Below are 13611 nucleotides of genomic sequence, written 5' to 3'. Positions count from 1 at the left end.
CTGATTCTGAGACCCATGCAATCCGCCTGCAGTGCAGATGATCCCGTAGTTGAGCATTTGTTTTTGCAACTGTTCATGTGCAAAAATGTTTTAATAGTCTTATGGCGCATGCGTTACACAGTGTACACAGAACTGCGCTGTAGCGATCGGGACAGAATGTATCAGAAAAGTGATGGACGGTGACTGTGCGGTGGCTGTTTTGCACACAAAAATGGTCCGTTCCGTGGGCATGGGTGTGCTATGGGTGTGTCAGTGTAAGTGGGTGCATTCCAAGGTGCACAGCTGCAGGCATAGGAGGCCGTGGGCAGAGAGAGAAACTGCCATAGGGTTTGTGGAAGTTCCGATGGTGGCATATTAGGGACGCTCTAATCTGTATTACTGCGTGTATGGGCGATAAAAGTGGGCATCTCAGTCCTTGCACACTTGGACATACGGCAAGGTAAGAAGTTTGTAGTTACATTGGCAGATGGGGCACCGTTAATAACAGCTGCTGCCTGCGCTTCTGTATGCAACTCGGAATAAGGCCCAATGGCGTGTATACGATGATCACATTGCAGAGTCTGTCAGTGTCTTTTTTTATTTATTTTTTTTACATTTAAAATTCTAGCAGTACAAGCACCGTGGTATTATTTATGGTGGCACCGGGGAAGGTATTTGGATGGTAGATAGACAGAACATAGAGAGTCAATAGGTGGACACCAGATGCTCCGCAGGCAATGAGTTGACAGGGACAAAAGGTCAACCGTTAAATGGTCGACAGGTTCATACATTCGACACATGGTTTTCCATGATTTTTAGCTTTAAGGTTTGAGTTAGGCACTTGGTAAGGATTTGGCTGCGGATGGGGGCGGTTAGGGTTAGGCTGGTGATGGGGGCAGTTAGGATTAGGCTGGTGATGGGGGCAGTTAGGGTTAGGCTGGTGATGGGGGTGGTTAGGGTTAGGCTGGTGATGGGGGCAGTTAGGATTAGGCTGGTGATGGGGGCAGTTAGGGTTAGGCTGGTGATGGGGGCGGTTAGGATTAGGCCGGTGATGGGGGCAGTTAGGGTTAGGCTGGTGATGAGGGTGGTTAGGGTTAGGCTGCGGGAAGAGGACGGTTAGGGTTAGGCTGCGGGAAGAGGACGTTAAGGTGCATACACACGTAACGATTTTTGTAACCAACTATTTTTTGAAGTGTAATAAACTATTTTTTTAAACGATTTTAACAATGAAGAACTCCTTTCCTTAATGAAAATCGTCATGTAGGACAGTCAGAAGGGGCGATGAACGAAAACTACCAATTACAAACGGGAGCGCGCATTGGTAGTTTTCGTTCACAGTTATAACTCTCGAACTGGACGATTTTTTGAACGACTTAACGACAAATCATTTACAAAATCGTTGTGTGTACGCACCTTGAGGGTTAGGCTGCGGATGGGAAGGGTTAGGGTTAGGCTGCGGATGGGGAGGGTTAGGGTTAGGCTGCGGAAGGGGCGGTTAGGGTGCGGATGGGGAGGGTTAGGCTGCGAATGGGGTAGGAGAGGGTTAGGCTGCGGATGGGGAGGGTTAGGCTGCGGATGGGGAGGGTTAGGCTGCAGAAGGGGCAGTTAGGGTTAGGCTGCGGAAGGGGCGGTTAGGGTGCGGATGGGGAGGGTTAGGCTGCGAATGGGGTAGGAGAGGGTTAGGCTGCGGATGGGGAGGGTTAGGCTGCGGATGGGGAGGGTTAGGCTGCGGAAGGGGCGGTTAGGGTTAGGCTGCAGAAGGGGCAGTTAGGGTTAGGCTGCGGATGGGGAGGGTTAGGCTGCGGAAGGGGTGGTTAAGGTTAGGCTGCGGATGGGGAGGGTTAGGCTGCGGATGGGGAGGGTTAGGCTGCGGATGGGGAGGGTTAGGCTGCGGATGGGGAGGGTTAGGCTGCGGATGGGGAGGGTTAGGCTGCGGATGGGGTGGGTTAGGCTGCGGAAAGGGTGGTTAAGGTTAGGCTGCGGATGGGGAGGGTTAGGCTGCGGATGGGGAGGGTTAGGCTGCGGATGGGGAGGGTTAGGCTGGGGATGGGGAGGGTTAGGCTGCGGAAGGGGTGGTTAGGGTTAGGCACCAGGGGGAGGGTTAGGGTTAAAATAACTTTTAAAAAATTGCCAACTTTTTTGTGTAGACCATGTACGTGTTGACCTTTTGACTCTGTCGACCTAAGCCCTTGTCGACCATTTAACTGTCAAAATTTTGACCCTGTCAACCTATTTACTGTCTACCTTCTGGTGTCTATCAATCCACACCCGTTTGGAAAAGGATAAAGGGCCGTATTCAATTAGACGCGAAAAACAGAGATCCGCAAAAAAAGTATAACCGATTGTGACCTTTCGCCAGTTGGAAACTTATCTCCGTATTCAATTTCAAATGCTTTTTGCGTACGCGGAAAGTCAATGCACTGTAATAGGCGGAAAAGATTTGTCTCTGAATAGCAGGAGAAAAGTGCGTTTTTATTATTTTGGGGTGTAAAGGTGGGGAAACCTCTCAGAACCCTTAGGACAGACCCCCAAAGGATAAACTACGTAAAAATAACCCCCCCCCAAAAAAGTACATTTATTTTGGGGGCGAAAAAGTACAAAGTGGGGGGTACAATCATAAAAACTAGTGTAATAGACTTTTAGGGGGTCTGCAGGTATGGGGTGAGGTGTTTTATCGATTGCAGGAGAGTTTTTTACGTTTTTGAAAACTTCACTTTAGCAACTTTAAAATCTGCTTGCCCCATATTCAGGTACCCCAAATGTGCCAGGACTACTTATTTTCACCCAAAAAGTACTGCTTTATGCCATTCTTCACCACTAGTGCAAAGACGCTAATTAGAGGCAATTGTACCAACCTAAGTACCCCAAACAGTTAAATTAGGGCTAATCTGGCACTACTACATTGATCCCCAATGTTTCTGCATCTTTTTGGGGGGTTCAGGCTGATTTCCCCGATTCTGACACCACTTTCCGTTTGTTCTGACTTCATGTCGTCGTCTTTGCGTCTTTTGGAAGAACTGCGTATAGCGGGGACGCGCACGATCAGTTTCCGCGGCCAAAAGATGCGATGTAGGCGAAAAGTCCGGCAGGTGGAACTTTATCGCGGGTCCGAAACTAATTTGAATACCGCCCATAGTCGTGAAAGAGAGGAAGTGGATGCCTACAATTAGTGAAACCGTGTAGTGGGGCTGGTACATCCTGGATGACTGTCCTGCAGAATGAATGCCGTTATAAACAAATTCCTCCTTCTATAGCACATTACTAATGGGTGTTTTAGGTCTATTTAAACCAGGGACGTTAGGCTGGTGTTTGGAGGCTGCATGTAGCCCTCTCCTTTTTTAGTTTTTATATTGAAGATCTAAAACGAGAGAAACAATTACCTGGCGCCAATTAAACTTTCAGTGTAACCTCCTGTTTGCCTGCTGCTTCCAATAATAATGGAGGCCCCCTACCCCCACATAAAAAATGTATATACCAATAAAGACATAAGGAAGCGCTGGCAAACAGTAAAATATATGTATTTATTTCCTTTTAAAAATCACTTAATGAATTACTACCAAGACATCAGCTGGCAACCTCCACCAATCACAAAACCATAAAAATATAATTTATTGTAACAATGAAAGTGCTTCTATACTTTGTTTTACATCTTAAAAGCTATAAATGGTATAAAAACGTGTGTAATAAGGGGGTGTCCAGTAAGTTTACGTAAAGACATAATTTAACATACGGCTCTATTTGAACACCCGAATGGCCTAATTTTAATTTATTTTCATTGTTACAATAAATTATATTTTTATTGTTTTGTGATTGGTGTAGTTTGCCAGCTGATGTCTTGGTAGTACAGGTTGAGTCTCCCATATCCAAATATTCCGAAATACGGAATATTTTTAGCATGACTGAGAAAGTGAAACCTTTGCTTTCTGATGGTTCAGTGTACACAAACTTTGTTTAAAGCACAACATTATTAAAATACAGTATAAAATAAGCTTCAGGCTCTGTGTATAAATTGTATATGAAACCTAAATGAATTTCATGTATATACACAAACTTTTTTTTATGCACAAAATTATTAAAAATATTGTATCAAATGACCTGCAGGCTGTGTGTATAAGGTGTATATAATACATAAATGCATTCTGTGTGTATAGTTGGGTCCCATTCTCAAGATATCTCATGATACGCAATTATTACAAAATACGGAATATTCCAATATCCAAAATACCCCTGGTCCCAAGCATTTTGGATATGGGAGACTCAACCTGTAATTCTTTAAGTGATTTTTAAATGGAAATAAATACATATATTTTACTGTTTGCCAGCACTTCCTTATTTCTTTATAGTTTTCTATTGGTTTATATTAGTTCTACAGTCCTGGCCTTTGCTGACCATAAGCTGCCATGATGATTTCTGTCAGAGTGGACGGCATTCTGCATTAGCATTTATTACTTCTCACCACTGAGCCTGTGTAGTGCTCCTACTGTAGATATGGACGGGAGATGTAGCTTGGGCTTTTACAGAAATATGGCAATGTTCAGCGAGCACCTGCGTGAGCAACTTTTAAGGCTGATAATATACAAGTGAGTGTAGCACACCTCAATCTAAAATAGGACAATAATTATTAATTAAACTGGTCGGAATTATTTCTCTGCACAGAAGGATCAATCCTTGTGGACTGTGAAGAGTCTCCAGTATCTGTCTATGTAATATTGTCACCTCCTTGCTTGCAGGGTGTACGCTGTGTAACCAGGCGTATCCGTCTGACTGCCCCGAGCACGGGCCCGTTACCTTCATCCCAGACAGCCCCATCGAGAGCAGGGCCCGCCTGTCCCTTCCCAAGCAGCTGGTCCTGCGGCAGTCTGTGACCGGAGCCGATGTGGGTAAGATGTACCAGGGCATCAGATTTTACTTCTCCAGACGTTTCTTGGTGACATATAAAAATGTCCAGTTCTGGCTAATTGTTAGAGTAGCAGTCTGTAATGTGTGGTGTTGATTATATAGCAAAATACGTCCATTTTAGTGGCTTGGCTAATAATAATTAGGAGGGATGTGAGCAGAAACAAAAGTGCTTTTTCGGGGCCCAGCAAGCAGGGAGGCAGGTGGTGGTCGGGGAGCAGTGAGGAGGGAGGCAGGTGGTGGTCGGGGAGGAGGGAGGCAGGTGGTGGTCGGGGAGCAGTGAGGAGGGAGGCAGGTGGTGGTCGGGGAGGAGGGAGGCAGGTGGTGGTCGGGGAGGAGGGAGGCAGGTGGTGGTCGGGGAGGAGGGAGGCAGGTGGTGGTCGAGGGGGCAGCGAGGAGGGAGGCAGGTGGTGGTCGGGGAGGAGGGAGGCAGGTGGTGGTCGAGGGGGCAGCGAGGAGGGAGGCAGGTGGTGGTCGGGGAGGAGGGAGCAGGTGGTGGGGGGGGGAGCAGGGAGGCAGGTGGTCGGGGAGCATGGAGGCAGGTGGTGGTCGGGGAGGAGGGAGGCAGGTGGTGGTCGGGGAGCGGGGAGGAGGGAGGCAGGTGGTGGTCGGGGAGGAGGGAGGCAGGTGGTGGTCGAGGGGGCAGCGAGGAGGGAGGCAGGTGGTGGTCGGGGAGGAGGGAGCAGGTGGTGGGGGGGGGGGAGCAGGGAGGCAGGTGGTCGGGGAGCATGGAGGCAGGTGGTGGTCGGGGAGCAGCGAGGAGGGAGGCAGGTGGTGGTCGGGGAGCAGCGAGGAGGGAGGCAGGTGGTGGTCGGGGAGCAGCGAGGAGGGAGGCAGGTGGTGGTCGGGGAGCAGCGAGGAGGGAGGCAGGTGGTGGTCGGGGAGCAGCGAGGAGGGAGGCAGGTGGTGGTCGGGGAGCAGCGAGGAGGGAGGCAGGTGGTGGTCGGGGAGCAGCGAGGAGGGAGGCAGGTGGTGGTCGGGGAGCAGCGAGGAGGGAGGCAGGTGGTGGTCGGGGAGCAGCGAGGAGGGAGGCAGGTGGTGGTTGGGGAGGAGGGAGGCAGGTGGTGGTCGGGGAGCAGCGAGGAGGGAGGCAGGTGGTGGTCGGGGAGCAGCGAGGAGGGAGGCAGGTGGTGGTGGGGGGGAGCAGCGAGGAGGGAGGCAGGTGGTGGTGGGGGGGAGCAGCGAGGAGGGAGGCAGGTGGTGGTTGGGGAGGAGGGAGGCAGGTGGTGGTCGGGGAGCAGCGAGGAGGGAGGCAGGTGGTGGTCGGGGAGCAGTCGTGTACAATCACTGATAGATCTTACTGCTCCAGGTCACGGGTTATATTTTTCGTTGGCTAGATACACTCGGAGAGCTTAGGTAACCATACCTGAATGGGAAGAGTCTACTCTGTACAGTCAGTGTATATGTACAGCCAATTAAAAATATCCTTTTAAGTCCATGAGGGGTAGTAATAGAATGTGCTTGGTAAGTTACCCACAGTCCCACCCGGGTGTCATTATTTCAGGTGTGTGTGCACAGGAGGATATCTCCGTTAGAACCTGCTTTGGACCATTAATAGGACAAGAGAGTCAGACCCTGGAAGTTGCCGGCTGGACAGATAAATCTGCCAACCACATCTGGAAGGTGCGTCCTGCTGATCAGCGCTGCGCGTACCCGTTGTTGTTAGGGAGGGGCCTTCTCTGCGCTGTGGGGTTCTTTTTGCTAAATAATTGCAGCCTGAATCTCTTATTGGTGCTACTATGCTGTCCCACTCTTTATAGATACAAGAATGATGCCGTTTTTTAATCTGCATTAATATAGGACAAGAACGTCAATTCTCATTGTCCTTTAATGAAGAATGTGAGATGTTATTCTGTACAGTACATGATATTCTCTGCTCTAGAGCAGCCAGTTAGCTCTCCCATTGGGAGACAAGTGACGGCTTCACATACTGACACCTACAGGTCACCTTGTTACCTGCAGACCACTGAAGACCGCTCACATAGAATGTTACAGTCCCTCGTCACTCTCACATTCCTGCCTCTCTAAGTCAGTGGTGTCAAACTCTGGCCCTCCAGCTGCTGTATATCCCAGCATGCCCTGCCACAATTTTAGCATGCCCTAATAGCAAAACTCTGGCAGTGCATTCTGGGATGTGTAGTTCCACTGCAGTTGAAGAGCCCGAGTTTGACACCACTGCTCTAAGTTATGGAGATACCTTTATTGCACAAAACCATTTGGCCAGTAAATTAGTAAAACCTGTTTTTTTTGTTTTTTTTTTTCCTTTTTTATATTCAACCATATGATCTAAATGGCCGAGCTTGGACCAACTCTCATCCAAATGTCCCCGACAATCTTTCTACTTTAAATGCATTACTTAATTTCTCCGTTCAAATTGGAGAACAACAATGTAATTCCCGTCAGTAACCCCTGGTTAGATCTCCGGAAATGTGAGGTACCCCCGATCTCTGTCCCTGTTGCTTCTAATGACGTGGACGTTGCGCCTCCTTATTTAGATGTCGTACCAATGATGCATATTAAGAAGAGGTCTATATGTAAACTGTTGCAATAAAAGCAAACTTAAGAGTTAACCAAAGCTCCCATAACGATGTGAGAGTTTAGTGACTTGGTTACAAGTTGTAGTTTGCTGTATTGGATACAGAGGGTTTAAATAAGTTTTTTTTTTTTTTTTTTTTTGTGATTTATCTCAGATTTACAGCAACAACGTGATGGAATTCTGCATTATAACCACAGACGAGAACGAATGTAACTGGATGATGTTCGTCCGTAAGGCCAGGTAGGTAGATATTACGGGGAGCAAAATGATTTATTAGACCTTTTTTGTTTGGTTTTGACTTCCAAGTATTGAAGAGGGTCGTCCACGTTTGGGGGGAGTCACTATCCCGGGACCCTTGCCGTTGTATTAATGGGAAATAAACGTCTCCTACATGACAATTATGAATTGTTGCTGATGGCAACCAATAACAATGTAAAATCAGACATTGGTTGCTATGGGCAACACCACCTTGTCACCGGTTTTTATAGCCCTCTCCCTGTGTTGGCGGTTTGCCTCTAACCTTATGCACGTCCCATCCAGTGACCCTTTGTACGTGTTTTAGGAACCCGGAGGAGCAGAATTTGGTGGCTTACCCTCACGATGGGAAGATCTATTTCTACACCACACAGGACATCCCGGCACAGGAGGAGCTGCTGTTCTATTACAGCCGGGACTATGCTGTGCAGATGGGTAATAACCTCCTATATCTGTGTTTGTGTGTACACGCGTGTGCTGGGGACCTTTCACGGTGCCGGTGTTAAGCCTGTGCAAAACCTGATGCACATACAGGATATTTCAGTAACCAGGTGCAATGAGCCTAAATGCGTTGTAGCCTACAGCAATCGCTCTGATGATTTTATTGCGAAGAGAAAATAAAGTTATAATCTGGTTGCTATGGGTTAGTGCATGTTAACTATTAAATAAATCCAGTGACGTCGGGGATTGCTCTTCTTGGGGTATTGCAGCTTTATTTTATAGTGCTAAGAGCCCCCTGAGACAGATCGTGGTTATAGGCCAAATTACGTTACTAACAAGACTGATCAGAGTCCGATCGGTCCTATGAGATTTGGGAAGTGGCCGCTGATGTTGCGATGTGGGTTGATCAACTCCACGATGGGATCATACTTCATCAGGTATGCCGGCACTCTGGGTTGAAAATTATTTATTTATATAGCGTCATTTTTACGTTTCTCTTTATCACATTCCCCTCCATTACCAATGTGTGGACAGGGCAGGACGGTTTGACACACAAATGCAGACACTAGTACGAGGCATTGTCATGGATGGGTCGGCCTGGCCTGCACAGCCAGATTGATTGATCTTGGATAGACATGTGTTGTCCAGCAGTCACTGCAGCCTGTATATAGCGATCTCTCCCATATCCCATCAGCTACACCAGTGATTACAGGGAACATGTTATCATGGCCAGCAGTCACTGCAGCCTGTACTGTATATAGCGATCTCTCCCATATCCCATCAGCTACACCAGTGATTACAGGGAACATGTTATCATGGCCAGCAGTCACTGCAGCCTGTATATAGCGATCTCTCCCATATCCCATCAGCTACACCAGTGATTACAGGGAACATGTTATCATGGCCAGCAGTCACTGCAGCCTGTATATAGCGATATCTCCCATATCCCATCAGCTACACCAGTGATTACAGGGAACATGTTATCATGGCCAGCAGTCACTGCAGCCTGTACTGTATATAGCGATCTCTCCCATATCCCATCAGCTACACCAGTGATTACAGGGAACATGTTATCATGGCCAGCAGTCACTGCAGCCTGTATATAGCGATCTCTCCCATATCCCATCAGCTACACCAGTGATTACAGGGAACATGTTATCATGGCCAGCAGTCACTGCAGCCTGTATATAGCGATCTCTCCCATATCCCATCAGCTACACCAGTGATTACAGGGAACATGATATCATGGCCAGCAATCGTGCTGCAAATCTGTAATGAAAGTGCCATTGGCTGGATGATTTAACAAGTAATTGTAATTAAACCACATCTAATGACTGGAATCACGTTACCGGCTCTGAAGATGTGTTTGCATACAGGGACTGACTGTATAACTGCCTTTCTTAGCCCCTGTTGTCTCAGAGAGAGGACACAAATATACTGTTTGCTTACAGCCACTTCCCATTACAAATGATGCCACACAGCAGACTTTAGACACCTGGGATGGGGAGGACTGTAAAGCATCTGTTGATGATGTACAGCTCACTGTCCACATGTATATCTTTCTGATATGCTTCAGGTGTGGACACAAGTCAGACTGCCACATCTTAGAGCCAGCAGGATCACTGATCACTTAGGGACCGTACTTAATGGCTTTTTTAAATGTGGTCTTTGTCTGTTTTAACCTGATGATAAAATGCGTGGAAGCAGGGAACGAGTTTACTCGCACTGTTTTTCTTGGGTAGCGTTTTATAGAACTCTTTTCAGAACTCTTATTGTTCCAGTTTTTGCATTTGCCACATTGACATGCATCATCCTACCATGATCTCTAAGACACTAGTGATAACGCACATGAAACGCGTTAGCACTAGAGTTAAATGTAAGCAAAACACTCCTGAGGTCTGTTCCTTAGAGGAGGCAAGAAAGATGAGTACATTTTGGTATAAATCTAAATGAGTACCGATAAGGGAGATGGTATATAATATCTCCTGGGCTTTGATATATAATCCCTCTCCATATAGGACAGGATGACACGGAGGTTATATTATAATGTAGCCGGCAACTTTTCTTCTCATAAACGCCGAGTCGTTTGGTTGTCCGTAGGGTTACCTGAGCAGCCCGAGGTGCTGCTGTGTCACTGTGGGAAGGAATGCTCGTCCTACATCGAGTTCAAGTCTCACCTGAGCAGCCACGTGAACAGCCACCTCCCCAGCGAGTCCCTGAGCAGCGAGGACACCGGCCCAGGCCTGACCCCCAGCAAAGAACGCAAGTGGAAGTGTACCGTGTGCGCTCGCTGCTTCTCCTCCTTCTCTAAACTCAATGTACATTACATGGGACATATGGGCATGAAGCCCCACAAGTGTGAGTTCTGCAGCAAAGCATTCAGCGACCCGAGCAACCTGCGCACGCACCTCCGGATACACACAGGTAAGCCCCGCCTACTGCGCTTTCAGTGCACCTGCTATTTATAGATTGGATCCAGTACTCCTAACCGCCTCTTGTACAATCCTCCAGATTAAAGGTGCCCACACACATACCGATCTGCCCACGATCAGCCGATGTGTACGATTTGTGTACGATTTCCCTTGAAACTCTCGACGGCAGCTCAGCACACGATCTGCACACGATTTGGTGTCCAATCTTCAAACGATCTCTCCTGCATCCAGACTGTCACAGTGCATCGCCTCCTAGATTGTCAAATCTGCCCTACTGCACGGCAGATCTGAAGATGCGATGTGCGACCAGCGGGGACGCGTATCGCATCGTGATCGTGAGTGGGGACTCACGATTTCCTCACGATTTGGCATATTTTACACGATCTGTCGTTCCATTGCGTCGGAATCGGCCAGATCGTGTAAAATATCGCTATGTGTGTGGGCACCTTGATTGAGCGTAAAAGAGCCTAATGACTTTGTTTTAAAGTACGAAGTAAACCAGATTATTCCTGTCTTTTGAGAGGGCTAGCCTCCAAGGCGAGGAAGCATTGGACTATTTTATTTTTTTTGTGGAATTGGGTCTATTAGAGACACTATTCAATTATAGATTAATTGTAATATTTAATGGGAAAGTCCTATCTTCAACGCCATTGCATCCAGACCCCTCCCCCACCCCAACACACTGGACCATGCAGCTTGCCCACTGCAGGAGCTGTCTGTCACCCACAGATGCTGACCTCTGTAGACCAGCTGCAGTAAGAAGAGATTACCTGGAACACTGGCTGCCTGTCCAGCCTCTTGAATGCAAAACCTGTACATACTAAATACTATCCCCTCCCACTTCTTTTTCTGCTCAGTGTCTGAGGTCTCCAAATCATTGCTGCAAATTATTTCTGCTGTCAGTTTTGCTATCTTCAAAGAAAGGGGGAGGGTGGGGTGGGGGTCAGATGTATGATACCCCAGGTAGTGATTGATACATTCAGAGGCTACAAATGCCAAATTGTCCTTTTAATGCTTCTTATGTGACCTCCCCCCAACACAGGGCAGAAGAATCACCGCTGCGGACTCTGCGATAAATCCTTCACACAGAAAGCGCACTTGGCCTCCCACATGGTGGTCCACACGGGCGAGAAGAATTTAAAATGTGACTTCTGTGAGAAGATGTTCATGAGGAGGCAGGATCTGAAGCAGCACATACTCACTCACACGCGGTGAGTAACCGGTCACACGTGTGGTCTAATGCTGGTCCCGAGGGCTTCCGTGGCGATGAGCACATAGATTAATGTCTGACTTATTGCGCATAGCTCTTCCCAGCTAACGTTACTGTGTTTGCATTTATTACTTTCAGGGAAAAGTTGGTATTTCCCCCCAAAATTTAAAAAAGTAATATTGAATGAATGAATTTTGCCTGGATGATGTCACACGAGCAGTTCTAATGGCATTTGAAACCTTTTATTAAAAGATTTAATGGGACTAATTGCATATAATATGGCCTTTTTAAAGTATAAAAATAATTGCTAATCAATAACCAATGCATGTCTACAGCCGTCATCAGAGAGGTGATAGAGGTGACATTTGGAAACTTGCAGGTGGAGTTTTGGGCCAGCTGTACAACAGCTCAAGCTTCGCAGGGAAAAGTACTTCAAATATGTCTTCATTTTTCCTGTACCTGACACTCGCGATTCAATAGCTGCCGAAGAACAGTTACTTATTAGAACTTTTTTTTTTTGTAAATATCGATGAATTTTTCTGGTTATTTGAGAAACCAGCTTGTGTGACACCAACCTCACCTGTCAGTTTTGTAATTGTTCGGATAGCTACAGGCCCATGTAGCAGAGGTACATCTTGGCTAGGTCTAGCCACACGTATTGTCATCGGTTTATTGTGCCAAATCGCCACTGACTTGTTATTACTCCAACCACGTCACTGGGCTCCGGCTTGTGCTGTACTTAGCAAAACATAATCATGCCGCACCATTACCCACTCCCAGCGTCCCTACAGGCGTGTGTCATCCCTACTACAGAATACCGATAAGGCATCAACTAATATACATGGCTGGTATCGATGCCTGCATACCTGTAGTCTGGACACAGCAAAGACAGACCGTTAGCGAGGTTGAAGATAGCTGAAGCATTTCCTGTGCAATTGCAGTTAATAGCTGTCACCAGAAGAGGGCAGCACTGCAACTACAGCCCCGCGGAATGTTGACCTAACGGTTGCGGAAGTCGTGTATCAAACCCGTCAACAATGACCATAGTGCTTTTTATATAGGTCAGTTAACCCTGAGATGACCTCTATTATCTGATAATAGGATAGAATGTAACGTTATAATTTCACCGTAGGCGATACATTATGCCTTTTGTAAGACCTAGGGGGGGCGGTTCAGGACAGAACAACGTGCAGCTAAACATCACCGCACATTACGGTAGCTCAACATCGCAGCCATTGCATTTGCTGGAATCTCCCCCTGTTTGCTGTGTGACAAAGAAATTAGTAAGAAAAAATGAAAGTTATGGTAAGAACTTACCTTTTGTTAACTCTTTCTTCAAAGTCCATAGGGTCCACAGGGAGACCTTGGGGGGTATATCTGGATCCCGGGCACTACGCAGTTAAAAGCTTTGCTCCCAGGATGCACTGGTCCATCCTCCCTGTACCCAGCCCCCGAGGCACTTCAGTTGTTAAGTAGCCAAAGACTGGAGGAGGAAAAAGAGAGAGAAGGAAGACTGGAGCACTCAAGAATCACACTCACAGAGAAGGAGACGGGAAACCGGTGACCAGTAACACAGCCCATATGAAGCCAGGTGCGTCAGGACGGGTGCCCTGTGGACTTCGAAGAAAGAGTTAGCAAAGGTAAGCTCTTACCATAACTCATTTTCTTCTTCAAGGTCCATAGGCTCCACAGGGAAACCTTGGTGATGTCCCAAAGCAGTCCTTTTAAGGGGGGGGACGCTCCTGCGAGGAGAGGAGAATCCGGTGCCCAAAGGAAGCATCCTGAGAGGCGAAGGTATCAAATGCATAGACCCTTAGAAAGGTCTGAATGGAAGACCACGTGGCCACCTTACAAAGCTGAAC

General features: G+C 47.5%; 1 protein-coding gene across 2 annotated transcripts in view; it reads left to right on the top strand.

Moving 5' to 3' along the window:
• Positions 1 to 13611, top strand: part of PRDM4 (PR/SET domain 4) — a 31546-nt gene that overhangs the window by 10858 nt on the left and 7077 nt on the right. For both annotated transcript variants that reach the window (XM_088459278.1, XM_088459277.1), the window contains exons 5-10: positions 4710 to 4859; positions 6380 to 6498; positions 7566 to 7651; positions 7974 to 8101; positions 10208 to 10531; positions 11582 to 11750. In XM_088459278.1, coding sequence (XP_088315404.1) covers positions 4710 to 4859; positions 6380 to 6498; positions 7566 to 7651; positions 7974 to 8101; positions 10208 to 10531; positions 11582 to 11750 — 976 coding nt within the window. The remainder of the gene's footprint in view (positions 1 to 4709; positions 4860 to 6379; positions 6499 to 7565; positions 7652 to 7973; positions 8102 to 10207; positions 10532 to 11581; positions 11751 to 13611) is intronic.

This window comes from Taudactylus pleione, unplaced genomic scaffold (assembly GCF_031769625.1).
Source record: "Taudactylus pleione unplaced genomic scaffold, aTauple2 ptg000903l, whole genome shotgun sequence".
Lineage (NCBI taxonomy): Eukaryota > Metazoa > Chordata > Amphibia > Anura > Myobatrachidae > Taudactylus > Taudactylus pleione.
The sequence above is the reverse complement of the archived record's forward strand: the minus strand, read 5'-3'. Positions and strand labels throughout refer to the sequence as shown.